Source organism: Podarcis bocagei, assembly GCF_964188305.1.
Source record: "Podarcis bocagei genome assembly, chromosome: 7".
NCBI classification, from domain to species: Eukaryota; Metazoa; Chordata; class Lepidosauria; order Squamata; family Lacertidae; genus Podarcis; species Podarcis bocagei.
The window spans coordinates 29,993,002-30,020,573 of NC_138132.1; the positions used below are offsets into that span (position 1 = coordinate 29,993,002).

General features: G+C 46.1%; 1 protein-coding gene across 2 annotated transcripts; it reads right to left on the bottom strand.

The window, feature by feature from the left end:
- Positions 1 to 830: 830 nt before the first annotated feature.
- CAP1 (cyclase associated actin cytoskeleton regulatory protein 1) lies at positions 831 to 26,684 on the bottom strand. Of its 2 annotated transcripts, none has more exons than XM_081201804.1 (13): positions 26,532 to 26,684; positions 13,916 to 14,037; positions 13,361 to 13,461; positions 12,220 to 12,297; positions 10,331 to 10,474; positions 9,417 to 9,502; positions 8,738 to 8,843; positions 8,447 to 8,633; positions 5,740 to 5,930; positions 5,124 to 5,247; positions 4,564 to 4,646; positions 3,509 to 3,652; positions 831 to 2,273 (listed from the first exon to the last, which is right to left on the bottom strand). In XM_081201804.1, exons 2-13 carry the CDS (start codon positions 14,025 to 14,027, stop codon positions 2,190 to 2,192), a joined length of 1,440 nt encoding a protein of 479 aa, XP_081057930.1. In that variant the 5' UTR covers positions 14,028 to 14,037; positions 26,532 to 26,684; the 3' UTR covers positions 831 to 2,189. The 2 variants fall into 2 exon arrangements, with proteins under 2 accessions (XP_081057930.1, XP_081057931.1); XM_081201805.1 differs by having other exon boundaries at positions 26,483 to 26,609.
- Positions 26,685 to 27,572: the final 888 nt, after the last annotated feature.

Sequence of the window (27,572 nt, forward strand, 5' to 3'; positions counted from 1 at the left end):
ACTGTTTCCCTTGTTGTTGGTTTCAAAACTCCCTTCAACCCCGCCAAACCATTATGGCTAATGAGGAATTATGGGAATTGTAATCTAGCAATAGGTGCAAAACACAAGATCTGCAGTTCAGTAGATACTCACTTAGAAGCTGAAGTGCCATTTCCCCCAAACTCCCACCTGGGTTCTAAAGGGCAGAGGCTGGATGATGAAGCAACTACTGCATCTTCCAAGTTGTAGTCTACATGCGACTCTGGCAAACTTGCAGCCCTTTACTTGTTGCTGGATTACATCTGCTACACCATCCCTGACCGCTAGCTCTGCTTGATAGGACTGATGGAAGGAAGTTGGGTAGCCAACAGTTTCCCCACCCATTATAAGTATAAGTATAAGTATGTTGGGTTATGCATACAGTACTAACTCTCAAAATTCCAGAAGCCCTTCATTTGAAACATCTGAATTATTTCACTATAATCCCTTGGTGAGTGGAGAGATGGCTTTCTGGACTTGGAGGCTGACGTAGGCAGGCTGTCGGGCTAGTTCAAGACCTTCCTGCCAACACAACAGATGTCAGTGGCCTCTGTGGTAACAGCTTTTAACAAAGCCAGGAAACATTTCCATGAATGCATTTGCCCACCACTGCCGCTAGCCACAATGAAATTCTGAGTGAAGCCACAGCGGGCTCTGAGAGACTAGTGTGAAAACACTCCCAAGGACTCCTCAGACAAGCTTAAGCTGGAAATGTTGCTGAAAGAGAGCAGCATTGAGTGAAGCTGTAAACTGAGATTTGCAGCTTTTCTGGACGAAGCTAGTTGCAGAGGAGCTTAGGAAGGACCACCATGTTAAGGAGCAACTTGGCATTAACTTTATTCTATCTTCAGTATAATTTTAAGTACATAAGAAAGGTTTTATTTCCACAAGCCTCGGGAGAGAAATACAAGTCACAGGACAGTTTCAAAATAAAAAGAAATTGCATATCTTTTGTTAAGTTTCATTTTAGTGGTGGGGGGGGAATCATTAATGTGGCAAAGAGGGAAATAAGATATGCATATGCTATCCAAAAACACTTATGATTCTGGTGCGCAGGCAACTCCCTTTGGTGGGTCAGTACAGTACCATGCCTTTGGTCTTGGCGCAAGCACTGCAGTGCCATGCTAACACACACACACTGGCCTTCCGGTGGAGAAGAAGCTGAGCGACAGAGAGAAGGACAGCCAGAGAAAGTCTTCCAGACTCTACAGGGTAAATAAGCTCAGATGGAGGATTGGAATGAACTTGTGCTTACAAATAATTAAATACTGGACCTGGAATGAAGAAGACTCATCCCTCCCTAAAAAAAGAGAGAGAGATGGGCTCCAAGGAAGAACCTGTCCTGGAAAGCCTGGACAACGCTCAGTTGCTCAGAAGAGGGACCCTTTGGGCACAATTTTCCCTTTAAAGGAGGGCTTGAATGGAAGTGGGTGAGCAGCAGTTTTCTAGCCGCTGGACAGACTCCCGGAAGGGGCGAGTGGGGAGCCTGTCCCATGGTAGTCTTGTGGCACCTGTAACTGAGAGGTCTCCCCCAACATCATGGCACAACACAGAATTTTACACTGAGCACGTAAGGGGAAAAATGGGGAGGTGGGGTGGGGGAGGAATGCTATACATGCACCAGTCCTTCAGCTTTTGGTCCAGCAAAGCCATTCCTGGAATCTTTGAACAGCCCCAATTAGATTAAAACAGAATGAAGTCAACTCCCTTGTACTTCCCCCAACCCTCACCTTCCAGATACACTGTCACACACACATATCACTGGGGACTCTATACCCTGATAACTCGCTTTACTCCAAGAGGAACCGTCTTTCCTTTGCTTAAAATGAAAGGGGAAGAGAAAAACCTCTAGAACCAAGTCCTTGAGATACTGGCTCCAGAGAGCACAAAAGGAAAGGCCAGACAGAAGTTGATTGGTGATGCGGGTTTGCCTGACCAAGGGGAAACGCCACACTTTCCTGCTGATCAATTGATAGAAGCAAATGATTCTGCCACCCTACCCCAAATCCTAGCCTGAGGTATTTTCAGTGAAGGCAGGTAGGCAAGTCTCTCGGGGAGAAGACAGAAGCAGATTGAGAGCGGAAAAGGTACAGGAAAATCTATAAATCATCCCAAAAAAAGCAGATTTGTCCCACAGCAGTGGTGGGGCGAATGTCGAGCGCCAGGTCAACTTATCCAGCTATCTCCGTGACAGTGGTGACTAACTTCTGCCCGTTCCACTGTGTCTTGAATTGTTCTGGGATTGGGAACTCATTCTAGGGGGAAACAAAATATTGGAGTCAGTAACATTTACATGGAAGTGACTTGCAGAGACGTACAGCTTTCAAAGCCCCTGTGTGCTCTCTGTCCTTTAGTACAGCTACACCTCTAACACAAAAGCTTACTGCCATCACAGGGAGAGCCTTGCTGGATCTGAGCAAAGGCCCATTTAGCTCAACATCCTGCTTTTCAAGAGCGGCCAGAAGGATGCTTCTTGGAAGCCCGCAAGCAAGGTACTAATCTGCCTGGCTGCTCCCCTCTTCCTCCATAACTGGCATTCAGGGACAACACTGTCTTGAATGCAGACCTTCCACTTACATATCTTGTCTAAATGAGCTGCATGCCAGGGGTGGAGACATGAGAAAACTGCAAAGAGGCCTAATTCAGCAACAAAGCTATTAACATCCCATTCAATATATCAACTTAAAAAACAGAGCAAGTACCAAATTAAGCCAGGTCTGGGAATCTCTGGCCTAAGGGGCTAATCAGATCTGGCACAGGTGCAATTTTGGCCTGCAAAGCCATGTCCCCCTACCACACACCTGACTTCAAATGCAATGTCAAGTAGATGCAGCTGCCAAAGCACAACTGGGGCCCTTAAAGTACACTCTAGGATGCTAAGTGGCAAAGGAGGCTTGCTGTCATGCCCATCAGCTGGTAGGTGGTGACAGCAAGCCTGGCAGGATCTGCAATGCAGCCCGCCACCCATCCAAGAGGAGTGTGATGTTGGCACCAATCAGCAGTAGCTTCAAGCCCTGCTTGGGTGGGCTTGGAATCTTTGTAGTGGGGCTTGCCATGCTACAGAGAAGAAAGTATTCATCTGACATAGTGATACCAGGTTAATGCAGGTGGGCAGGGCCCGTTCCACCTGTCAAAGTAGCCTGCTGAGGGTGAGGGAATGCAGGATTCAGCCTGTCAGGTGGATCCAGTTCTCCACCCCAATATTAAGCTCCTTAGAGCTTTGCTTCTTGATTCATGCTCCTTAATCCTAAAAGTGTGGTGCAGATGTACATTGATCCCAACCACTGAAAGCCTGCCTGCCTTATTAAGCCCGGGCTTCTGAAAGCCAGCTAAAATCATTTTGGCAACACAGCACTTCAGCCTGGTGACTTTTGACCACGAGCTATCCCAAGATAGCTTCTTCCCAATGTCAGCAACAACCACCACCCACAGCAAAGTGGCTTTCTCCCAGCATCTGATTTCTATGCCAAGTAATCAGAAAGAAACTTACAAAATCACCACTGTCTGTAGGAACGAGGACGTTCATCTCTGAGGACTTGGCACTGACAATCTCACATTCTAATGAGTTCTTGCTCAGGTAGACGTGACAACCGTCTGTCTTGTTGATGGAAATGGTTGGCACTTTACCCAACACCTAGCAAGAAAGGCAAGGATGTCAGACATGGCTAGAGCGCCTACCACCCTACACCCTAGAAGTCTGAAAGAAACACAGGAGTTCACTTCTCCTTGTTCTGAAAACATCATTATCAATACTCTTTATAATATCATATATAAATAATACATCAATGAAGACAACGGATCCATCAATAGCACATTCAATTATCAATAAATCATAAAACAGTAGTGTGGTGAATCCTATGAGCAAGGGAAACAAAATTCAGTATGTTCTCTTTTCAAGCTCCGAGTGGCTTGTACTTCAAGTGCCACTCGCTCTCAACATGAACCTGGCCTGGGGCCCTTCTCTGTCTCACTCCCGTGATGGCAGGACCCAGTAACCCAAGACTGGGGCTTCCACAGGAAGCAATTGCCCTTCCTTGGAACACCTTCCATGGAGAGGCCTGCCCAGTGCCTTTTTATTCGTCCATACCTTTGAAAGTTGTGTGTAATCCTACAGGTTGCCATTTTAAAACATTTATCCTAGCTGTTAGTATTCTGTCCTTTGCCATTTTTAACGCATTTTTAATGCGTGTAATTGTTGTACAGGCAGCCCCCTCCCCCATTTACATGGGGCTTACGTTCAAAGGCACTGCACAGTTAAGTGAAATTGCAATTGAAAAAGCTGGCAAACACACCATTCCACCCCTTTCTGGGACGTTTTTGGGTCACTTCTGGGTTCGGAGCAATGTGTGTGTGCATGGGTTGAGGAGCAAGATGGGTTTCTAATTCTGTTAGGGAATCTGAAGACCCTGAATCCCCCCTCAAATACTACTTCTTCTTGCTCATCTGTTTAAGGGTTCCCGCTCTTCAAAAGAGGCAAGGCAGAGTGAGGACCGTTACGAGGTTAAGGGAAAACAAAACTGGGTGGGGGCGAGGGAGTGCAATTACCTGAACTTGGATATCCCGACTGTTGATGATTTCAACAATGCCCACCACATCATCGAACACCAGACCTAGCTTCTTGCAGTTATCTACAAAATAGAGGAAAAGAGAACAGAAAGGACCATTAAGGACCTTTTCCAGTGTGGCTGAAGAATACTTCAGCAAGTCCTGATTTAGCCACCCATCCATTGGGTGCTCCAAGGTAAGTCACAACAACAGCACTCCTCATTTGCAAGGGTAATTTTTGGGAAAGTGAGAAACTGGGGGGGGGGGGACCCCATGGGGTTTGGATGCACGCACCAGTTCTCCATATATTATCAGGAAGACCCTTGTGGTGAACCCTGTTGGACTGAGCAAGAGTTAACCCCCCCCTTTTCAGCTGAAGAACTTGGGAGGCTTGGGATGTTAAATCCTGCAGGGAACTGGTGCATGAAGCCAACAGTGAACTGAATCAGAGAATCACACCCACCTCCCTTGGAGTGGCATGAGCTGATTGGTGGGCATGAGTTATTGGTTTCTTCTTTTTTTAAAGCCTCCCACCCCAGCCCCAGCCGATAAGAACCTACCCAGTGTGATGGAGTTGATCTTGCCCTTGATATGGAGTGTACTGTTCATGCACTTGTAGACGTAGGCCACCTGCTTCAGCTCCGTGTCGCTGATCACCAAGTTGGAGGCATTTTCTTGGTTCTCCTAAAGAGGAAGGGGAAAAACAAATGCCGCTCATTCCAGCCCCTTCCCTCCTCGGATACGCTTATGACCTGCAGATGTGCCTGATGGACAGCAATGAGCCAACATCTCCTTACAAGACTCTCTTATTCAGGTCAGGTATGGGGAATCTCTGGCCCCCCAGACTCCAATTCTCATCACTGGCCATGCTAGCTAGGGCTGCTGCGAGCTGGAGTCCAGCACCCAGAGGACAAAGTTTCCCTCCCTCTTTATTTTATTAAAACAAAGACTAAAGGTGCTGCTTGAATTGGACAGCAGACTTTAATAAGTACTCTTAAGAACTGCAGATGATGTGTCTCTTCTAAGATGCTGCCTGCTTCAAAATGCATGCATAATCTAAATGCAAAATACAATTCAGATTTTTCCCACCTTCTCATATGAAATCGCAAGTTATCCATGGCAGCAGGGAGTCTTTTGAGTGGGACCCTTGCAACGCCCCAGCCCCTCGGAACTCACCACTCTCCATTTCTTGCCTTCCAGCTCCAGCACAGGAGGCTCCTTCTTCGCAGGCAGTTTTTGGGAGGCGCTGACAGGACAGGCTGGCTTCGGAGCCATGAAAGGCTTTGGTCCCGTCCGCATAGGACCACCTGGGTTCTTCAGCGCTGGGTTCTTGTGGGTCTTCATCTCGTCCGACACGTGCTTCAGGCCTAGGAGGGAAACCGCCATTAACATCCACCTTGAAGATGCCACCAGCTTTAAGAGCTGCCCCTCGGCCGTGGCCAGCAGCTACTCTTCCCCACCCAGGTGCTTCCATTCTTGTGGCAGCTTTGCAGTGTGGGAGCATCGCAGTGCAGCTCCTTCCTACACCACTTATCATCAGCCCCAGGCACAAGCCTTTCCCACGCTGGAGTCACCCTTTCTAAAGCTTCAGTACATCTGACATTACCCCCAAGTAGAGCTTCTCTGTCGCTTCTCTACCACAAGGGCAATGTCAGAGCCAGGCCCAAAGAGCCGCTTCTTACGAACCAAGAACTTCCCCCTGAAACCACCACAGCCTGCACCAGACCACCAGCCATTTGTGCCTTATAAACAGATTTAGTTCCCTTTTCTAGCTTGGCACCAATTGGTTGGCTTCTATGCTGCTTTTACTCAAAAAGCTCAAAATGAATTTCAACGTAGAAACAAGGGTTTATAACACCAATGTAATGTAATAAAAACAAAACAAATTCAAAGTAAAATTGCTATAAGCCTCAGGAAAAAATCCACTACTACAAACATATCCTAATGTGTCATATGCTGCTTTCCCCAAAATACTGTGTCGCTAGGGATGTCATTTTCAGTAAAGAGCCCCACAAACCAGGGTCCATAACCAAGATGGTCTAGCTCTGCCCATTCTTCTCTCTCTGGCTAGCTAAAGGGCTTTCAGCAGGTCTCTGGATCTATAAGAGTGGAAAGCTTCTTGGCCTCTATCCATTGCCCCGCTATAGCATCAAGTCCTCAATTCTTAGAGACTTTTGTTTCTAAATAGCAGGCACAGACACTGCAGCCTGTGTGGAGTAGTATTGAATGGAGGGCTGGACTCTTGACCAGGCAGTCCTGGGTTCAAATGCCCTCTTGGCCAAGGTGTTTTCCTCTTGTCTAATTGACACTCAGCCTAACCTACTCCACAGGGCTCTTCCAAAGATAAAAAAGGATGATACACACTGGATTTAGAGGAAGGAGTGGGTACAAGTTTTAACCACGTTAAAAACCATCCCACCCTAGGAAGGAAATCTCTCGCTCCCATCTGCTGCTGATCTAGACAGCCCGTAAAAGGGCTATGGAAGAGTGAAACAACTCATCACATTTTTAAGGTTTAAAGCTGGTTACAATACATGCAGAGCATGCCTGAAATTTTATCCTTAACGAAGCAGTCCTTCCTCAGCTTACATGAAAACAGAGACTCAGTGCTCCTAGTGGTATGTGATGCAAGATGTCCCTTTCTCCCCTCCCCTTATTTTTGCTTCTGTCACTGGCAGTCATATGATTGGTGTTGCGCTTAAAATGATCCAATAAAATAGCTTTAAAAGCAGGTTCAAGTTCTTGACGGTTCAGCAGGCATCCTATTTGCATCCAGAAGCCAAAAGCAGTGGCTTCCAGAGCCACGGGGAGATCTCTGCATTGGCTTACTGCATTGCAGTATGTGCAATTTACACACAGCACTGTACTCCATGCATGCCCTCCCCCACAACTACCTGCAATCTAATTGCTTTCACTTGATGAAAAGAAAAAAGGAGGAATTAATTGGTTTAAGGAAGAATATACTGGAGATCAGAGATTAGCTTCAACTATTTGTACAGGTTACCATACAGGGCCTGGAGATTACAAAAACTAAACTCCATCAATTCCCCAGAAAGGCAGTACAAAAGCTTTCCTCACTATATTTGGGTTTCTTGAACCATAGGATACATAAAACTAAATCTTCTGCATATCATAAACCCTCACCAAGCCCAAGATTGGAGTCCTCTAATAATAATAGTAATATTTTTCTTTATTTATACCCTGCCCATCTGGCTGGGTTTCCCTCGCCACTGGGTTTCCCTCTTGACCACTGCAATTCCCAGAGTGCAGATTTCTCCCATCTTCACTAACTACAAAGGTATTTTATGGACCCACTTCTGCTACCTCTACTCCTTATCCAAAACATTCAGGCTGCTTTCTCCAAGGAAAGGACATTCTCAAAATTCATGTTTTGCACACTGAAGTTGAGTGGCCTGTTTAGCAAGCAAAACTGGTTTAGGGAATTATGACCCAAGGGGTTTTTTTTGTGGGGAGGGGGAATTCCTCAAAGGGGCGTCATGAATCAGAATGCAGGAAACTGAAATCTAGACACAACTGAACATTCTGTACACTCAATACATCAAAACACACTAGCAGAATTAGCCATGCATTTCTGCTGCGTCAGTGAAAAGCTATGCAAATTCACTTATAAGAACAGCTTGTGAAAACCAAGATGACCAAGAAATCCTCTAGGGCCATCTGCAACAAGACCATGGGTACAAATGCATCAGTATGGTTCAAAAGATGGGACTATGCTGGACCTTGTCCCCAGATCCTGGAGCAAAAGGACCCCTGCAGATCACAAAGGCTTTGTGTAGAAGGGTTGCAATTTCTATCCCAAGTGAGTTTGCTTAGAGCACAGCCATTTGCTCACCTTGCCATTCCATTAACTCATTTCACCTACCGGAAGTGATGGCCTCTCCCTGGTTGATCTGGGCAAAAAGGGCAGAACGGGTTGCAGGGTCATCTGAGCCAGAATTTGTTGAGGTGGGAGCTGGAGGGGGTGGAGGGCCAGGTGGCGGGGGTGGGGGGCCACCAGGAGAAGGAGCTGCTGCTCGGGATCCATTTCCTGAATCAGTTAGAACAGGTCCCTGGAAAAGGGGATGGGACAGGAACAGAAAACAGAGAAAGGTCAAGAATAATAAATGCAAGAGTTCTGTGGTGCCTTGAGGATTAGCGTCCAGCCTGTACTCACCGTTTTGCTCCAGGTCAGCCCAGTGGTGTGATACTCCTTAATGTACGCCTGCAGCTCTGTCCAGATACTCAGATAAGCTTTCACCCAGTCCACATGCTTCTTATCTCTAGGAGAAAGAGGAGCCAGGCAAACTAATTGGTCTAGGTAAGGGGGGATATTTGAAACTCCACTTGCAACAGGAGCCATAGATTTCCTACCCTCCTGCTTTGCAGATGGAACTTTTCACAAACTGACTATTCAGAGCTTTCTGGGAATGAAACCCTGCACTGCCCCCCGCCACTACTCAGGTTCCCTCATTTTCTACGCAGTCACAGCACCATCCCTCTCCCTGCTCTTCTGTATGGTTTCATTAACAGCATTCCAAAACTTTGCATCTACGTAGTCCTATTCACGGTAACTCCACACCCTTGCATTCTCATTTTCCATGAACCGTCTTCATTTCTTAGCATTCCCTTTTAAAAGTGGAGCCCGCCTTGAGTGGCCGAGTTTAAGAACATTCCACTCCCATTCCAAAAATGGTTAGCCACCTCCTGCTGTTAGGAATTCGAGGGAGATGAGTAATTTTTTAAAACTAAGTGACGCAAACATTGGAAGGTGATCCAATGCTGCCTCCCCTCAAAATCCTCTGCTGCTGGCAGCACCCCATGGCTCCCCCCCCCAAGAGGCAAGCAACACTTACACATCTTTGTATTCCTTGAGGATCCGGTTGCTATAAAACATGGCGGCATCAGTCATTTCCTTCACGTAAGGGCCTGGTTTGGGAGCCTATGAGAAGACAGTGCATCATCAGAACGTAAAAGTTCTCGCGTTTGACCCAGAAGCTTTCCAAACCCACCAGTGTTATTTGGAAGCTGACCCTCTGAGTGAAATGGTTTAAGGACCAGAAGTCAAGCTTGCCAGGAGGTAGTGGACAAAGACGCCATCCCCAAACCCAGATAACAGAGGCAAGGCCGGAAGTGCAGTTTGACATCTTAAAACTGCATCAGGATGAGAGAAAATTAGGTGACAAGGACCAAGTAATCTCTCAGGAAATACAAAAAGAAACTGGAAGCTTATGGGCACAAAGCCACCAACTTATTGTTAGTTCCATATCATTTTACTGGCAATGACTTTCCCCTCATTCAAGGGTAGGGAACCTGTACTCCATCACCTCGAGGGCCACAACTACCTTTGTCCACAATCTCTGGCTATACTGGCTGGGAATCCAACAGTATCTAGTGTACCTCAAGAATCCTTGGCAGTGTAGTCTGGAGGGATTGTTGAAGCTTCTGTTAAGAAAGCCCCGCCAAACCATACAAAACTACAACTCCCAGGTTTCCCTGGGGAAAGTGAATGACTCTTCGACCAGACTGACACTGCCAACTAAAACTGCCCATGTGAGAATGGTACCATCAGGGGGGAAATCATGCTATCTGTGCAATATTTTCCTCCTAGCATGTGTCCATGTACAGAAATTAAGACAGGCTATAGTTTAAAAACAAAGCTACAGACATAAGAGCAGTTTAAGGAGCTTCAGGGAGGCCTGCTGGCCCTTTGAGTACCAGAACCGCAGAAGAAGTTTTGACAGAAAAGCACCAGTTCCTGAGCCCTTACCATGGCGAGCCAGCCTAATGCAGGGATGCTCTCACTAACGGTTGAGAGGTGATTGAAGAGTTTGCTGCCACGGTTCTTCTCCCGGAAGTTCTGGACCACCTGGATCTTCTCAGATATTGGCTTCAGCACAGATGAGAAGTTGTTCTGCAACAAGAAAATTACAGAAGATAAGCCGAGCAAGGTGTGAACTGCTTAAGCCTGCTGGTCTCTGCCGTCATTTAGATTGCCTGCCCCTGTCAGTGGACCCTGCCCAGCAACTTAACTATGGTTTGTTTACTGTCAAACCATAAGCTGAACCATGGTTTATTGTTGACCTATGAACCTTGGTTAGCTTTTCAGCTATGGCTTGGCATACTGTGTGAAACTGGCACCCTTCCTTAAGCATGGTTCCGCCCCAAATGCTCACAAAGCTACAAAGGCACAAGGCAAGAGCAGCTGGAAAACAAATCCTGCTTGGAAAAAACAAGTCATAGTTAAATCATGACTTAAGTTATAGTGTTGTGCTAACCAGGCCAGTGACAGTATTATCCATGTATTAAAGATGCTGGGAGAAAGATGATCCTAATCTTCGTCAAAGGTGCTCAAGATGGTGTATAGAGTCCCTATCCCCCATTTTAACCTCACAGTAACTCTGCAAGGCTGGTTCACATCAAAGAGAATGAATGGCCTAAAGTCACCCAGCATTTTTCACAAGGGATTTTCTTGGGGAGCGGGGAGGCATGTACACCACCTTGAGCTCCTCGGAGGAAAAGCAAAATATAAATGTAATAAATACATTTACCTACCACCTTTGTCAAAGCAATTAAGCATTTTTTGTAATTCAAAATGGCAAGACACAAATTGAGGAAAATTGAGCAAGGAGGGAAGAGGAAAATAAGCAAGTGCCAGGTAGCAATTGTTTCACTGTGATATATAAGTTACTTGACTGATCCATAGTAGGCAGTTCTGGGGAAGGAGGAACAAAGTAGCAGATAGGCCAGGTTCTGTACATCATGTAGTCACACAAGAAAGGAGGGTACCACTTTCCTACCAAACCCTAATTCCTTCTCCTGGACAGGAAGGTGTTATGGGATAATCCTACCAACGTACACACCTGTTACATTGGAGTCACTCAAAATTTATAGATGTTGGCTTCCCGGAAAATGAGTCCTTGTCTTGGAACAGGCACTTGCAATACCCCAGCACCCATGAAGCCATGCCATGCTGCCTGCAAATGGTCTCACTGTGTCCTGCCATCTGGAGGTCCTGCAACTTTCATCCTATCCCTGAGGTTTCTGATCTGTGGTCCTCCGTATCTTGTTAGATTCGAACTCCCATCAGCCCAAGCAAACAAGGGAGCCAGTAGTCAAGGACAATGGGAGTTCTAGTCCAGCAATATCAGGAAGGACACAGGCCAGCCATCCTTGCCCTGTGCAAATTAAGGGGATGGGGTAGAAAGCTTTATTACCAAAAATGTCTAGTGGGAGAGGGTAGCCCATTCCCTGACAGTAAACAAGCAGACTCTTTCCACCTCACCAGCCACTCACTCACACTCTCTCTCTCTCTCTCTCTCTCTCTCTCTCTCTCTCTCTCTCTCTCTGTGTGTCTTTTTCCTCCCACGCAAGTCAATGGAGCAATTTTTGTATTGGGAAGGAGCTGTGTGTGAGAGAGAAAAAACAGAAAATACAGAGCATGCACCACAAAGTGGGGGTGCTTCAAATGTGGTGACTGACCACACCCCCACAGCTGACCATGCCCACAACCCTTTTCAACAATCCCAGGCTGAAAGCAGCTGGGAATCCCCATTCAGAAGACCACTTTTTATATCCTTTGGAAAAAGGAATCTAGTTTCCAGCTGCACCTACCCTTGAGCTTCACTGCTGAAATACAAGGGGTTTCCCCAGACTTACCGCTGTGGGTTGCTGGCACTGAGATGCTGTCACCAGGAGAGCCCTCTCTGTCATCAACCCTGCATGGACCATGTCAGCCTTGGAGGAGGAGAGGATACCAAGAGGCAAAAGGGGGGAATTAGTTGCATATATATTGCTCATGGGGTGGTAATACACTGACAAAAAGAACACCAGCTGTATCCAAGGAGGACTGTGTTGCACATGTGATGGTCAATTTCACATTAAGAGCCAAAAGCTCTGAAGTATCAACTGCAGCAGCTTCACAGTAAGACCGACTTTCTTCTGTATGAGTTTGGGACACCTGGAATATGGATAAGAGTGTGCCTTTTTTAGTTCCCTCCCTATACTGTATACTTGATACTCCAAAATCCCTCTTCCATAACGCCCATCAATTTGATCAGCCCCCGTTTATTCAGGCAGTTTTATTACTTTGTTTTAATCTTCTTCCAAGTGTGTAGAGTGGGGCTCATGTCTCCCTCTATCTCAACCCGGTTCATCCTTAGCACATCAGAGAGAATGTGATTGCCCAAAGTCAACCCATGTGTTTCATGGCAAGGGGGATATTTCAACCCAAGTCTTTGTGATCCTAGTTCAACACTGTAGCCAGGGCAACTTTTCTAGAAAGAGAGGTGCCGGAACTCACCACGAACACCTCTCTTGTTCTATTATAATGGCAATGGTGCCCACCTGAGAAGTGCCAGAACTGAGTTCCGGTGAGTTCCAGGTGAAAAAAAGCCCTGACTGTAGCCACGTGTCGGATGCACTTCCCTTTTAACAGCTGCTGGTATTGGTTGTTTACGGAGAAGTAAGAGTGATTTGGGACATTGCTGGTGTTTTTAAATAGACCAACAATTTGTAGACTTTTGTTAGAGCCACTGTAGCCTGTGGTGTGAACGTAACTCTCCTTGTGCACTAGTCTCCGGCAAAAAATATCCACATGGTTTTGAGACACTGCCGAAAATAACTCCCTGCAAATGTGTACACATAGACTATGGGGGGGATGGATGGGCAAACCACAGATAAAACATTTACCGCACCACTTCCAACTCCGGGGGGGGGGGGGATGGAACATTAGCCAGCTACTTTTTTGAGTGCAGCAAGCAAATGTTCTCTCCAAATAGGAAGGAAGCCTGAGCCTTACGTGTTTTTGGACATCACCGCCAATTTCTCTGCTGATCTTCATGTATTCAGCTACTGGACCCGCCAAGAGTGTGTCAAAAGCCTGTACATACTCAGCTATGTCTGTAGAGGAATGCAAGCAAGTCAATCATGAGAACCGAGAGACAGCAGATGGATTTGGTTTGAAACATTTGCAAGTCATGTTTTGCAGTAAGCATCTGTCCTCCACTCCAGCCCCTCCTTTCCCGGCCGCAATGCACAAAACTTTGGCAGAGCACTCTAGCTTTATTAAAATTCTTGCCTGTTAGCACCCAAGTCTTGGCTCTAATTAGATTTTTCACTTTTAAAAGGAAGCAGCTGGACTCTAAGTAGAATGCCAGTATCATTGCTGACACCAGAATAATGTGACACCAACGTTTAGCTGCTGAGGGTTGACAATTAGGGTAGTTCACTTCCTCTTCCTTGTATATCCCAATCTGGTTTACACAAAGTCAGCTGCATGCCCTGACTTTCCTACTAAGTGGGAGAAGTTAAAGTAATTCATCCTGAATACACTGGTCAAGTCAGGGCCTCTCACCTTTGGAAAGGCCATCTCCACAGCTGCCCTGCATGCCAGGGCCATGGGACATCATCTCCAAGCGGCCCACAGCTCTCTCCAATCGCTCCACAAGACCGTGCAGCTCTGTCATCTCTCAGCACCTGCAAAGTTAGACCATACATTCAGAGGAAAGCTTGACGGAGCCAATATTATTTATAGATTTAATCAAAGGGCAATCTTGTACCAATCTCAGACTGAAGTGAAGAAATGGCAATTGAAGACTATTTACTTACTCTTGCTTACCATACCTTTTTTGGGAACAACTCCCTGCTGAAAACAAACAAGGTCCTGGCCAGAAGCTCTGGGTCCACCACCCAACAATTGTAAACTAAGATAACGTCCCATTTTACCTTTTTTGGTGCACTTATTTAATTGCAGGTGCCACCCTGTAACTAGTGCCCCCAAATAAGTACAGTATTCTGTTCCAAAAGATCCTGAGCCTGAAAAAACAGTGGCCTGTCTCTGACCAAGTCATACTCAGAATAGTCCCCCTTAAATCATGACTAACTTGAGTCCATTCATTTCAATGGGTCAACTCCAAGCATGACTCAGTTTCAAAGAATCATAGAATTTTAAAGTTGGAAAGGACCAAGAGGGTCGTCTAGTCCAACCCCTTGCAAGAATCGTTTTGCCCAAAATGGTGCTCAAACCCACTGAGATTAAGAGTCTCATGACTGAGCTATCCCACAGGCTCTGAGTTGTATTCAAGCTGTATCTGTGCTGACACAGGGGTGAGGTACGCAAGTATTTTAATGAGCCCCAGCCACTGCATGTGTGTCGCAACACCTACATTATAAGGAGCTGTGCAACAGGCAGACACACAACTCTCTAACCTCCAACAGCCACTGGCTATCTTGGTTGAAAGATCACAGCCAAGCTGTGCTTTCGTGCCCTCTAGTATGGAAAAAGGGCTCAAGATGAGCCTAGGCCATGGGCCTGGGCTGGTGATAGCAATACAGACCCAAGGCTACAGTGAACACAAGACCACCCCAAGTTTCATCTAGAGCAGGATATGGTCTAGATTCAGGATATGATGTGAAGGCACATGAGGCCACCACCTTGCTGAGGTTAAGTAGGCCTGGTCTGTCAGTGCCTGTATGGGTGTCCATCTGGAAACCACATGAATGCCACCTTGGGTCCCATGACAGAAGATGGATGGGATATAAATGGGAAGAAAAGTAATGCAGCAGCCTGTTTCTGGATGCAGCCAGCCTGATCCTTTCAGGACCCCTGCAGAGCCTGAAAGCAACAGCCCTTGCACCCGATATTCAGAGGTACCCTACCTCTGGATGTCCCATTTAGCTACCCAAGCTAACAGCCAAAGGCAGACCTGTCCTCAATGAATTTCCCCAATCCATTTCTAAGGGGCATCTAAATGCCCACCACATTATGAAACAGTTCCCATAAGTTTATTATGCATCATGTGAAACAGCTTTTTGTCTTCCCTATTAGATTATCTCGTCTCCCTGACTTCCAGGTAATGAGGCACTTTTATCAAAACTGGTACCCTCCATTTGTGTTTGACTACAATTCCCGTGCTGACTAGGCCTGAGAGTTGCGGTCTGAAAGGTCTGGAGAGCACCTGGTTGGCAAAGGGTGAGTTAGACAGTCACAGAGTGCTTTCAAACCGACATAAGAGGTAAGCAACCCAAGCTTCCTCGCTCTTTTCATCTAAATGTACAGTATAGGACCTGTTTAGAGCCAAGAGGAGGGAGAGCAGGCCTAAATGAGTATCATAGAGAAACCTAACATTTCTGGCAAATCCTAAGGGCTTGTCAAGGGTTGCAGTGGCTCCTCTCTTCTCCAATCAATAGAGGGACAGAGTCATAAAGCTTACCTGAGGCAGACACTATTTTAAAGCAATCGCAAAACCATCGAAGCCACCCAGTCCCAACCATGGCGGACAAATTAGCATAGGAGGCCTACTACACAGGCCAAGACAAGCCAGCTGCCCAAGATAATGAACAATGGCATCCCTGTTCATGCTTTTGCACAGGACCTTGTTTTCCAAGAAATGCCGAAGGAGAATGGATTTTGGCACGCGAGTTTTGCTAGCTGCCTCCTGTTACAGGAGCACAAAGTCTGTCTGTAGCCTTCTAAATGGGAGGCCATTTCAAGCCTGCCTTCCTCCCTCCCTAGTGTGATGGGAAAGCCTGGAGGAACTGGCAGCTACTTTTTTTTAATCGCTTAGGTCATTTGCACAATGAATCACAGCCATCATTTGGAGCATGAATCACCACCCCAGGCCAAGAGCAGAATTCCCTTATATGCCTTTAGAGCTCAGAACGAAGCCAGGCAACGTTTCACTTTGCAATCACTGGCTGTGGCGCAGGGCATAAAGGAGGGGGAAACACTTGCTCAGCTATACTCCAGGCTTCTTTGCACCTTAAATTCCGGGCGGATGCAATTAGCTGTACAGCAACTTTGCAGTGTGTCTGTGCAGTACTCATGGGGGTTGTGCAGCTGCCCTTTCAGGGTCCAGTCAAGACACCCAAGCAAAGCCTGGAGAAGCCAGCAGCTTAACAAAAGAGTGTCTGCGGTTAGGGATGACCCATATTTCACAGCAGCTGTCAGTGGAGCAGTTTGTGCTGTGCTGCAGTTCATAACTGCCATGGGAAGCGACAGAGGCAGGGCCAACAGAGCACAGCAAACAAACAGTACGTCAATTATAACTAGAAAGCCTGGAAACTTAACCGTGGTTTATATCAATATTGTATTTCTGTTTGCAAGTTCTGCTGAAAGAGAGAGAAAAGCAAAGTTGTTTTACGCACACTCACGACTCAGATACTTTTAAGAATCATCAAAAGACCCACTAAAGACACAACTGAAGTCCGATGCAATGTTATCCTTCTCCCCACACACGTTGGCCTCAAAAAAGAGGAAGAGGACAGCTTCCTTCCTGGAACAGACTGCTCTTCTTGACTTCCCCTTTACAGAGGGGCAATAGCAGCTCCTCAAAGGCTCCATCTCAACCCCCCCCACTTCAACTAGCTCTCGTTTGCACGCAACCCCGACACTTGTTCACACAGCAGAGGGCAAGCTGCCTCTCAGAGTGCAAGAATGAACAGAGACATACCTCTTTGACATCAACGAATTCAACAGATCACTGCTGTTGAGGGAGGAGCCAGAAGATTAAAGGTGGAATGTGAAGTAGCACCAAGGAGGTTGCTCCGTTAGCACAAACATTTCTGTTTGCTTGATAGAATGATCTCCCCTCTCCTCCCCAGGAGCTGTTCTAGGTGGGTTTTCCTAATGCACCTCCTCAAGCAGACCTGGTGGGGGAAACCCTACTGCACTAGTGGAAGTCCTTGCACTGACTTCCACTAGAGTACTGGGTTGAATCCAGCCCCAAGTGCCCTTCTAGATTTTCCATCCAAACTTACTGGACACTAGGATAGAAAACAAGGATACTAACCACAGTCCATTCTCCCCAGCAGAAGGAACCTCATTAAGTGCTTTGCTAAAGAGGGGCGAAGGTGGAGGAACAGTTTTACTCTGATTCGTTCAGAACTTTGGCAGCTGAGCACTCCTGGGAGATGTGCCACAGCTCAGTGGTAGAACAGCTGCTTTGCTTGCAGAAGGTTGTAGGTTCAATTCCCAGCACCTCCAGAAATTGGTGAGAGAGACTCCTGTCAGAAACAACAGTGAGCCACTACCACTCAGTGGAGACAAATACTTGATCAGATGCAACCATGGCCTGAGATAAGCCTGAAACTGTCACCACACACACATCTCAGGTGCTGGAAGGAGGGTTAGATGTCTTTTGAAGTTGGGAAACAACTGCAAAGCAGTTCTGACTTGTGTGTAGCTGCATACAGCTGCCCACATCTGGAAATGATGCAACCTACATCCATACTAGCTTCTCTTTTATGTAAAGAGCTATAGGACTTTTCTGACAACTCGGCTCACAACTCAGTAGCTTTTATGTGGGCCTGGCCAGACATTCATACTAACCTACCTATGCTTGGATGGTCTCAAAGAGGCAAAGAACCAACTTACTAGAAAACAGGCCTTCTTGCCTGTTTACCCAAAAGCAATCTGGAGGTACCATGAGTGGATCTTTAAAAGCCCATGCCAGCAGTGATAGGATCTCAGACCCATTCATACTCCTTCTGGAGACACACACACATTTTACTCCACTTTATGATGACAACCCATCTAACAAAACGTAGGACCTTCCACTGCCTCTTCTGCTTTATGCTGTATTACTTTCAATGACGGAATTCCAAGCTGTCATGCTAAGCCCAGCCAGCTCAAACTCTGCATCAACAAGTCACGGAAAATGGGAGTTACAGCCCAGCAACACCAGGCTCCCCACCACTACTCTATAGCATCATCATCAGAAAGGTGGGATATGTGCTTCCATCTGCTGAATTATATGGTTAAAGTTGAGAGCAGCCAATTCTAAAGCAGCTGTAAATGGGTCGACATGAACAGTCATCGTGTCCACAGGCACAAACATCAACAGGTTGATGTTAAGTGCTGGACTTGAACTGGAGAGACCCAGATTTGACCCCCTATTCAGCCCCTAAGTTCACTGCATAACCTGTGCCAATCATTTGATCCCAGAATCACTTACTTGTGCAAGTGCTGGAAGGATGAAATGGGGCAACTCCAAATAAACTTACTCAAAACAAAGGGTCAGGCTTGCAAAAAAGCCTGATCTGGTTTGCCTGTGGTAAGTTGGCCACAGAAGTTCCTAAAATTGATTCTTTTAGACCACAAGCATCTAAATTAGGTTACGTGTGGGCGGGCAGTCTAGTAAGATTTTCATAGGCCAGTACCTTGTCAACTTCAGTAGGTGAAAGCTTTTTTGCTCGCCCATAAACTTTAATGCAGTGGTCAATCTGTTTGCGAGGCTGCGCAGAATACAGATGTAAGTCACACAAGGCCACCCTAGCTGTAACAGGCCCATCTATTACACTAAGATTCATGACACAGACCCTTAAAAATTTCCAGTCTAACAACCACAGGCTAAATCTCCTTCATTCCTAGTTTTTCCATTTCATGAATAATTCTATAAAAGAATGCAGGAAGGGGGTGGAGTGGGATTAGGGTAATAATTGGTTCTGTTTCTTTGTATGCATCCATTTGACGAGAGTACGAAAATGAAAATGCAGCTGAACATCTTTGCTACAGGCCTTTCTCTGCGCTGTCTGAATATGCTGAGGCTTTATAGACATTTCAATAGAAGAATTTGTTTGTAAGTGATTAATGGTTAATGGAACAGACAGAGGTGCCGTTCTGCTGCATTCCATATGGGTCTGATCGGATTAGAGCCCCATTACCCTCTCTCTGATTGCATTTCAGATATAGGGATTACTTGCTCCTTGAAAGCTTAGAAGCAGAGTGGCTTCTAACCCAGAGGAATTTGACAAGCTGTTGCAGGTCTGTCTGCAGTGGAACATGAGGCCTCCTTGAAGTGGACCACTAAGAAAATAAGTTCCTGATCATCAAGAAGCTAACGCCTACCTCCAGAATATCAGACTTCCCTCGTTCTCCCTTGTGGTCTTCCAAGAGATTTTGCAACATGCAGACCAAACGTATCTGAAGCCGGTTCTCAAACTAAAACTCTTGGAAATATTTATATTCTTGGCATTGTTTATAAAGGCATTGGTCCTGGACTCAGCTTAACAGCTAGTGATACAAGAAAGATAATGAATTTATAGAAGCACATATCCAAGCATCTCTACATGAAATTTAGGAAAAGCATGGATACTGCAAGTCAGCATTAAGGAAACAAACCATAGTTAAAATTCCAAGGGTACAAAAGGAAACCATGTCTTCCAAGGGCATCTAAAGGAAGTCCAGTGAGACCTGCAAACAGAAAGCCATGGAAAATACCTAAGCTGTGGTTTTGTCAGCCCACACGCAACAATGATTAGCCAATGCAAACTATGGTTTGCAAACACACTTCAAAGCATGTAATATAGTTGTTAACCTCTAAACTGCCAAAGGACTGCTGTTTTTACTTCAAAGCATGGTTTCATGCCCAAATTTGTGGCTAGCCCTTAATTACTGAAACTTTAGATACTGAGACCCACTGCTAACAGAAAACAAGCCACATTAAACATCATGACTGCATATAGATCAAGCGGTACAACATATCATTCATATCTGGTTTTATTCTACCATAACATGTCTCTTCACTGTAACAGAGTAATTATTGCAACCCCTACATCTACTGCCAAGGAGCTCTTACACAAGTGTTACTCAAATACTAATATGCCCCTTAAGTACTCCTGATTCACTAAAAGTGCCTGAAAAACAAATATGTTCTGAGGCTGGGGTATGGTTTAGAGGGATTTGTTGCCTGGGGTGCACGCGTTGTTTTATTTAATGTTGGTGAATTCTTTTGTTATGTTGTAATTAGGCAGTTTTTCATTTTGTATGCCACCTTGAGCATGGTTTGAACTATGGAACGATGGCATACAAATAAAATTATGTATGTATGTATGTAAAAGGTAAAGGACCCCTGGAAAGGCTTCGGCCTTTGAATGCTTCTGTTGCAACAAGTGCTGTAGCTCAAACTGGTATAGTAATGTTGCCTTCAAGAACTTTAGTATGTGCAGTGGGAGGTGGGGTAGTGGAGAATAAAGCCAACTGGATTTCGTTTTTTTGTCACAGCATAGTTTTTAAGAAGACACACTTTAAAATCTTCCAAGCTGCATTGCTTAATATCTCAAGTGTGTAATTGATGCATGCAAAAGATGCTCACCAGTATTCCACATCTTAATATCAGATGAGAATTCATTACCATTCCAAAACACAAATGCAACGACTACACTCCTCTTCTCCCAAGTATAAATTCTTTACATGAGGCCTCACACACCTTGCCCAACCCTACAGCTTGCCTTGCTTCCGTTATCAACCGCATAAGCAAAAACCACCAGACATGCTTTGTTCCAGAAAGAGAAACTAAACCACATTTTATTGCCAAAGCTGTGATAGGCAGTGAGCAGCAACAGTGGAGAAACAAAAGGAGTGTAACACGAAGCCAATATGCAGAAAGAGGGCACCACCCCTGAATTGCATTAATGCACCTAACTTGAGTACTCTTTTCCCATTTGTGCCAAAGCCATATGTTTACTAGAGCTGGCAGCAGGATTCAGTCATGCTAGCTGATACTTGCAGGAAGCTTGAAATGCCCACTGAACACATTTCACATCAGAATGCATCTAAAATTCCCCAGAGCAAACCCTGTTGACCTGACATTCGAATGAGCAAATCTCATTTATTTACCTTCATGGGTATATATGGTGCTATACAAAGCAATGTTTATTTACAAAGTAAGATACTTCTCTGCCCCAAGTAGTCTGCAGTCGAAAAGTTTGCAAAGGGAGAGAAAGAGATGTTCCTGTAATGTGGGATGATCTGAGCATGTATGGTTTTGCAGGCACAGACTTTGTTCCAGCTGCAAATACTTAGCCTTAGTTTCAGTTGGGGATAAGTGTGTTGGCCATTTCTTTCTAAAGACAACATACTATAGTTATTAATGTAGATAGCTGTCACTCAGGCAGTTAAGTAAAAGTCAATATTCACACAGTCATTCATTCCTAATCCTTTGTAGATAAAATCACTAAAAACCCTTGAGAGAGTCAAGGGTTCAGGGAAAAAGAAGGGTCTTACAGATTTGAAGAGCAAGATGGTGGGATGTACCCTTTTGTAGGAGAAAGCTACAGTCAAACCTCAGTTGTCGAACATAATCTGTTCCGGAAGCCCGTTTAGCTTTCGAAACATTCGACAACCGAGGCGTGGCTTCCGACTGGCTGCAACAGCTTCCTGCACTCAAGTGGAAGCCGCGTCCGATGTTTGGCTTCCAAAAAACGTTTGAAAACTGGAGCATTTACTTCTGGGTTTTTGGTGTCCGGGAGCTGTAACGTTCCAAAATGGAGCCTTTCAGGAGGTTTGACTGTATAAGGAGCAGCAAGAAAATGGCCAAATTTCAAGGAGGCGTTGGCAGGAAAAGTTCCTAGCAAATTGAGCTCACAGAATTTTACCAGAGATGCACAAATGAGTCACCAATACTGGTTTTTTTTACCACACTTGTACTGCATCCGTTCTCCAAAGAAGTCAGCACCGCATACAGAAGTCTCTCTCATTTTATTCCAACAACCCTGCAAAGTACGCCAGTCTGAGACATAATAATGAGCACAGGATGATCCAGTGAGCTTCATGCTTATTTTTACATTTCTATCATGCAAAATCAGTGTATATAATTATAAGCTCTTGCTGTGCCTGCAAGATTAAACACAATTTTTTACATACAGGTTACAAGACCAGTCAAGAGAATCTTGCAAGCAAGTTTCGATATGAAACATTTCTGTTACTCTAGAAAGTCTGATGTTTCTTACAGTTTAGGAAAGCGTCGTGCAGATGCACCTGCCTGAGAGGGGAGCGCCAATGAGATGGTGCCACTACAGGAAAGGCCCACGGTCCGGCGACCATCTTTTGTACTTAAGCCGAAGAAGAGGATTAAGCAAACCCTCAGTCTCTCTCATTATGCAGCAGGACAACTAAACTCAGGCTTTTCCAGTCCAAAGTTCAATTCACACTCCTCTAAACAACTCCTTTGAAGAGAGAGCCCAAATCCACCAACAGCAAAACCTTCCATTCCAACACATTACAAGAGCCTTTCACTGAACGAATTATAGGCTGCTACCAAATATTAATCCAGGAAATTGTCATAAAGCAATCTGGGTCTATGTCCTGCCTTAATGGAGGACATCTGTAAGTAAATCTCTTTATAATAAACTAAGTTTGGTAGATAAGTGCACCTGGGAATCATGATTTCTTCTCATACAAGTATGCAACTGGTTTTCACTTGGCTCTGTTATGTCTAGTTAAGAAGCAGAAACAAACAGTACTAGCTTCCTCCTCTCTCACTCTCACATTTGTGCTTACCCTTGGAAGCATGCATCTCACGCAACTGATGACTCAGTGGAGGAGGATCCTTGGCCAAGAGTTCCTGACTAACTGGGAAACACAGCAGTTGGGAAGCAAAGTGTCTCTAGTGCCAGTGTGCTGCAGAGAAATGGGCAGAAGTCTGCAGCTTCCTTAGACCACAGGGCAAAGGCTTCTATTTTACAGTGTCAGAGCTCTTCTGAAGCTTGGATTGAGGACACTAAATATGCATCTGCTGGCATGTAGCCCCTGCCCCAAAGGGAGGGGGAGGCAATTCAATAGCAATTACTTTTAGCATAGCTGCCCTGCTGAATTAGACCAAGGGTCGGCTAATCCATCATTTTGTTTCATCAAACCACATGCCTCTGGGAAGTTCAAAAGCAATGTATGGAGATATCTTCCCTTCTTTATCCCCAGTTTCTGATACCCAAGTGCACCATTTCTGAGCCAACCAGTCCCAAATATCTAAGCTAGTGGCCACCACCCCATCATGAATTCTGTAAGTTACTGTATTTTTCACTCTATAAGATGCACCAGACCACAAGACGCACCTAATTTTTGGAGAAGGAAAACAAGAAAAAAAATATTCTGACTCTCAGAAGCCAGAACAGCAAGAGGGATTGCTGCGCAGTGAAAGCAGCAATCCCTCTTGCTGTTCTGGCTTCTGTGATAGCTGCGCAGCCTGCATTCGCTCCATAAGACGCACACACATTTCCCCTTACTTTTTAGGAGGGAAAAAGTGAGTCTTATAGAGCAAAAAATACGGTAAATATGTTTTGTGAGAATTAGCACTTCCTTGTGTTTGTCCAGAGCCTACAGCCAGCCAGACATATTTATGCCTGCATTGTTTTTTTAGATACGTTATAACATTTTAAAAACAGGTGTTAAAAACAGTTAAAGCACATGACTACAAGGAGAATAGGGCAGGTTCAAAATTATTTTATCTCAGGCATCAAAGACCAGGGCAAAAAGGCACACCTTCAGCATACCATGGAAACCACATTGTGAAGGTGCAACTGACAGCTCAAAGTCAGCTTATGCCTAGCCACCATCAATAAGACAAGATACTGACTCCCAATTCAATCCCCAAGCTCCTCCTACCAAGATAAAACCTTACTCCAATTCGCACTATGCCTCCAAAACCAACCCAAATCTTTCATGGAACCAAAATACACTTTTGTATTCCACCTCTCATCTGCAAACCACCGCCTCCTGTTATTTTCATGCCCAGCTAGTTCTCTCATCCATCACCGCTTCAATCCACAACATGACAGACAAGATACCCAGAAGAATTATTTATGTTTACTGTAGCCTATCCACAACTGGTTGGCAGTTGGTTATGTAGTATAAATTAATTCCTGCTGTAAATCTGCTTCCTTCTTTCAGGATCAGGCACAGCAACCCATTTTATGGCTCCTTTTAACCCCCAATACAGTTACAAATCTTCCCACCGTACCTAGTATATGGGCTCCTAACCTGAATTCCAGCTATACTCTTTCCATCAGAAGGTGCTTTTCAGACAGTATATAGACTTCTCTCTTTTCAGAATCACACACACAAAAGCATACTTCCTACTACTAATAATTAATATTGCACACTCTTCACTATAAGGTCCAAGGGTGGGTTACGTCTAAAAAGATAACACAGTAAAATAAAACAAATAAAACAAACCTGCCCTTAAGTACGATACTATACAACACAAGACACCAGATACAATGGGTTGAATTCAACATAGTGCTAAGGAGATTGTCTCTTTTTCCGCCCCCAACACGCTGTTCTAAGGTTCTCCCAACCCTCCTCTGCAGATATGAAGAGGGTGAAAAGGTCGGTTAGAGTTCCACTTTAGGCAAAAAATTCCTGCACTACAAGGGGTTGGACTAAACCAGTGTTTCCCAACCGGTGTTCCGCGGCACACTAGTGTGCCGCCGAACATTGCCTTGTGTTCCGTGGGAGGGAGACGGGCTGCTCACCATACCCCGCGTCTCGGGCGCAGCAGCCGGCAGTCCGAATGCATCCCGAGCCGCGCTGCTCTCGCCTTGCCTCCTTCTTCGCGCCTCCTCCCGGCTCGCGCGCCGTCCCTGCGCGGATCCGTCCAGCCTCCGGCCGCCGCCGCCGCCCCCTCCTCTTCCTCTCCTTCCCCCACCCACCAACCCGCACGGCGCGCTCCCACCGCCCCCGATGGGCGCAACCACTTCCGGGTCCGCTGCAGCCGCCCCTTCCCCGCCTCCGGCAGCCGAAAGTCCCCCAGCGGAGCCCGTCTGGCCGCTCCCCCCGCTCCCTGCCCACCTCCCGGAGTTGAGGCGCCCTCTTTCGTTGCTTCGCGGGGAGGGAAAAAACTTTAACTTTTGTGCGTCCCTCCCGGCGTGACGCTGCGCGCTGACGTCACGGGGCGGGGCTTTAATGGTGGTGTGCCGCGAGATTTTTTTCCGGCAAACAGGTGTGCCGTTGCCCAAAAACGTTTGGGAAACACTGGACTAAACGACCCTTGTGGCTTCTTCTAACTCTACAATTCTATTATTCTATTAAAAAAAACAGAGTAGAAGTCAGGGGAGTCCTGTTGCACTAGAATAAACCGCTGTGCTACTTTCCACTAGTGCAACAATTTAGTTGAATATGACATGCCAGACAACAGATAGGGGAACACTAACAATAAAAATTCAACTGCCAAAGGCAGAAAAGAGATATGCCCTCAATAACAGCCTACAGCTGTAAATAGGTAGTGTATGGCACACTTCTATAGAGAGGAAGTTGCAGTTTCGGGATCATTACAGAGAAGGGTCTCTGGTAGGCCATCACCCTCCTCACTGCCAAGGGTTCAGGCCACCAAAATCAAACAGGATGTGTTGAAATTGAGCATCCGTACTACTCAACATAGCGCGCGCACACACAGAAACACTTCGCTAGCCAATTTGTCATAATTGACTGTGGCTTGCTAAAGTTCTAAAGACAAATCAGAAAGCACAATGCATACTAGAAAATAACCGCTGTTTCCACAGCTTTCAGAGGTTTTCAAATTCAAATATCCAGACCCTTTAACTCCTGGCGAAACATTTAAATAACTTTAAACCCCCCCCCCAAAACCTTACAAGGGTGACCAGACCTCCAGCTACACAGAGCCAAATAATAGTCCTGAACAACTTAACAGCTCACCTTGCCACCTTAGCCACTTGACACTGCAGTTCCTAAGGCTGTAATTCCCATACGCTCCCGAGCGTTAAGCCCTCTCCACCCAACGCAACTTTCTCCGGAGTAAACACACACATGACTGCAATGCAACTTAACATGTTCAAAATCCTCCCTTACAATAGGCAAATGCCAGAGATGACACCGACCTGAATCCCAGGGTCGTTCCTCGCCAGGATAAACCGGACTGTCAAGCATGTGGCAGAAAAGCGTCCCTTCCCCAGAAAATTAGCGCAATAATTGGGATTATTCTTGACTCCATCCATGCAAACACTCGCCGCCCCTCCTCCCTGTCCCCGAAGTAGCACCTCAGACACTCGTTGCTTCAGCCTCCCCCCCCAACCCTTTCAGACGTGCATGATATTGACCACTCAACCCCCGTCCCCTCCTTATCCTCCTCCCCAAACACCTCAGTCAAGTACAGGCTACCCTCGGGAGCCTCAGCCGCCGCTGCCTTACCTCGCTCAGCCACGCAGGGTGTGTCTCTCTCCCTCTCCCACCCACTCACCTCTGCCCAGCTCGCCTCTTCCCGGCTGCTCCACTTCCGCCTGGAGACGCCCAGTAACCCTACCCGCAGCACTTCCGGCCTTACCGGAAATACGCTCGCGAGGGCTTGTCTGCAACTAGAAGAAGGCGCGCGAGACGGCCAGAGTGAAGGAGGGGGCGGGAGTGGGAGGAGGCGGGGAGAAGAGCAGCCACGCCTCTCTCGTTCGGGTCGGACGGGAGGGAGGCTGGCGATTGGACAAGGCGCGGTGAACGAAAAGGAGCGGGACAAGACGAGGGGCGTGGCTTTCTGGATAGGGAGGTTCCCGTGAAGGAAGGGGCGGGGTTCGAAATTATGATGGACAGTAAGCAAGGGAGGGGTGAAGGAAGGAGTAGGCATAGCAGGGTAGGCAGAAATTTAGGTGGTGCAGCCTTCCCTGGCTCAGACACGGAAAGAGCTTTACCTGTTGGATTTCTGCCAGCCAGGCACGCGCTGGCAATCTGTGTGTGTTTGCAGGCTTGGGGTGTGAAATGAAATAAAACTGATGCAAACGATAATAAAAATCACGCTTTGAAAATGCTGAAACATCTGAAGCAAAAGTTAAAAGCAAAAATACTTAATTCCTTGGGGAACTCTGGTAAGACATCCTCTTTCAGAACCTATTTTATCATTTTTTTTAAAAAAAATCCTTTCAGGATTATCGTGAGGATAAGCAATATAAAACACACTTTATCGGTTAAGAACCTGATCCTCTAAACAGGTTTATTCAGTAGAATCACTCAGGTCCCATTGACATCAAATCTGTGTAAAACTGTAGAATCTGGTAGCAGATTGAGGTTTACTTCTGTTCTGGGAAATGCCTCCCTTTCTTCTTTCATCCCCACTTAGCCTATGTCATCCATAAGGCTGAATACTTCAGGGATGGGCTCTAGCTATTGATTGCTTAGTGTAGCCCTGAGGGGACACTAGAAGTCTCATGGTGAGAGGTGGGTGGGCAGGAACAGGACAGAGAGAATCACTGCTAGCCCTTGTTGTGCCACCACCTCCATGTCTGAAAGTAAGTGG

Excerpts from the sequence above, each read along its gene's own strand:
- CAP1 (XM_081201804.1), bottom strand. The coding sequence starts at position 14,027 with ATGACAGAGCTGCACGGTCTTGTGGAGCGATTGGAGAGAGCTGTGGGC. Across the intron at positions 9,503-10,330 it reads CATTAGGCTGGCTCGCCATG|GCTCCCAAACCAGGCCCTTA; the intron begins GTAAGGGCTCAG and ends GTCTTCTCATAG. Across the intron at positions 2,274-3,508 it reads CTACAGACAGTGGTGATTTT|AATGAGTTCCCAATCCCAGA; the intron begins GTAAGTTTCTTT and ends GTTTCCCCCTAG.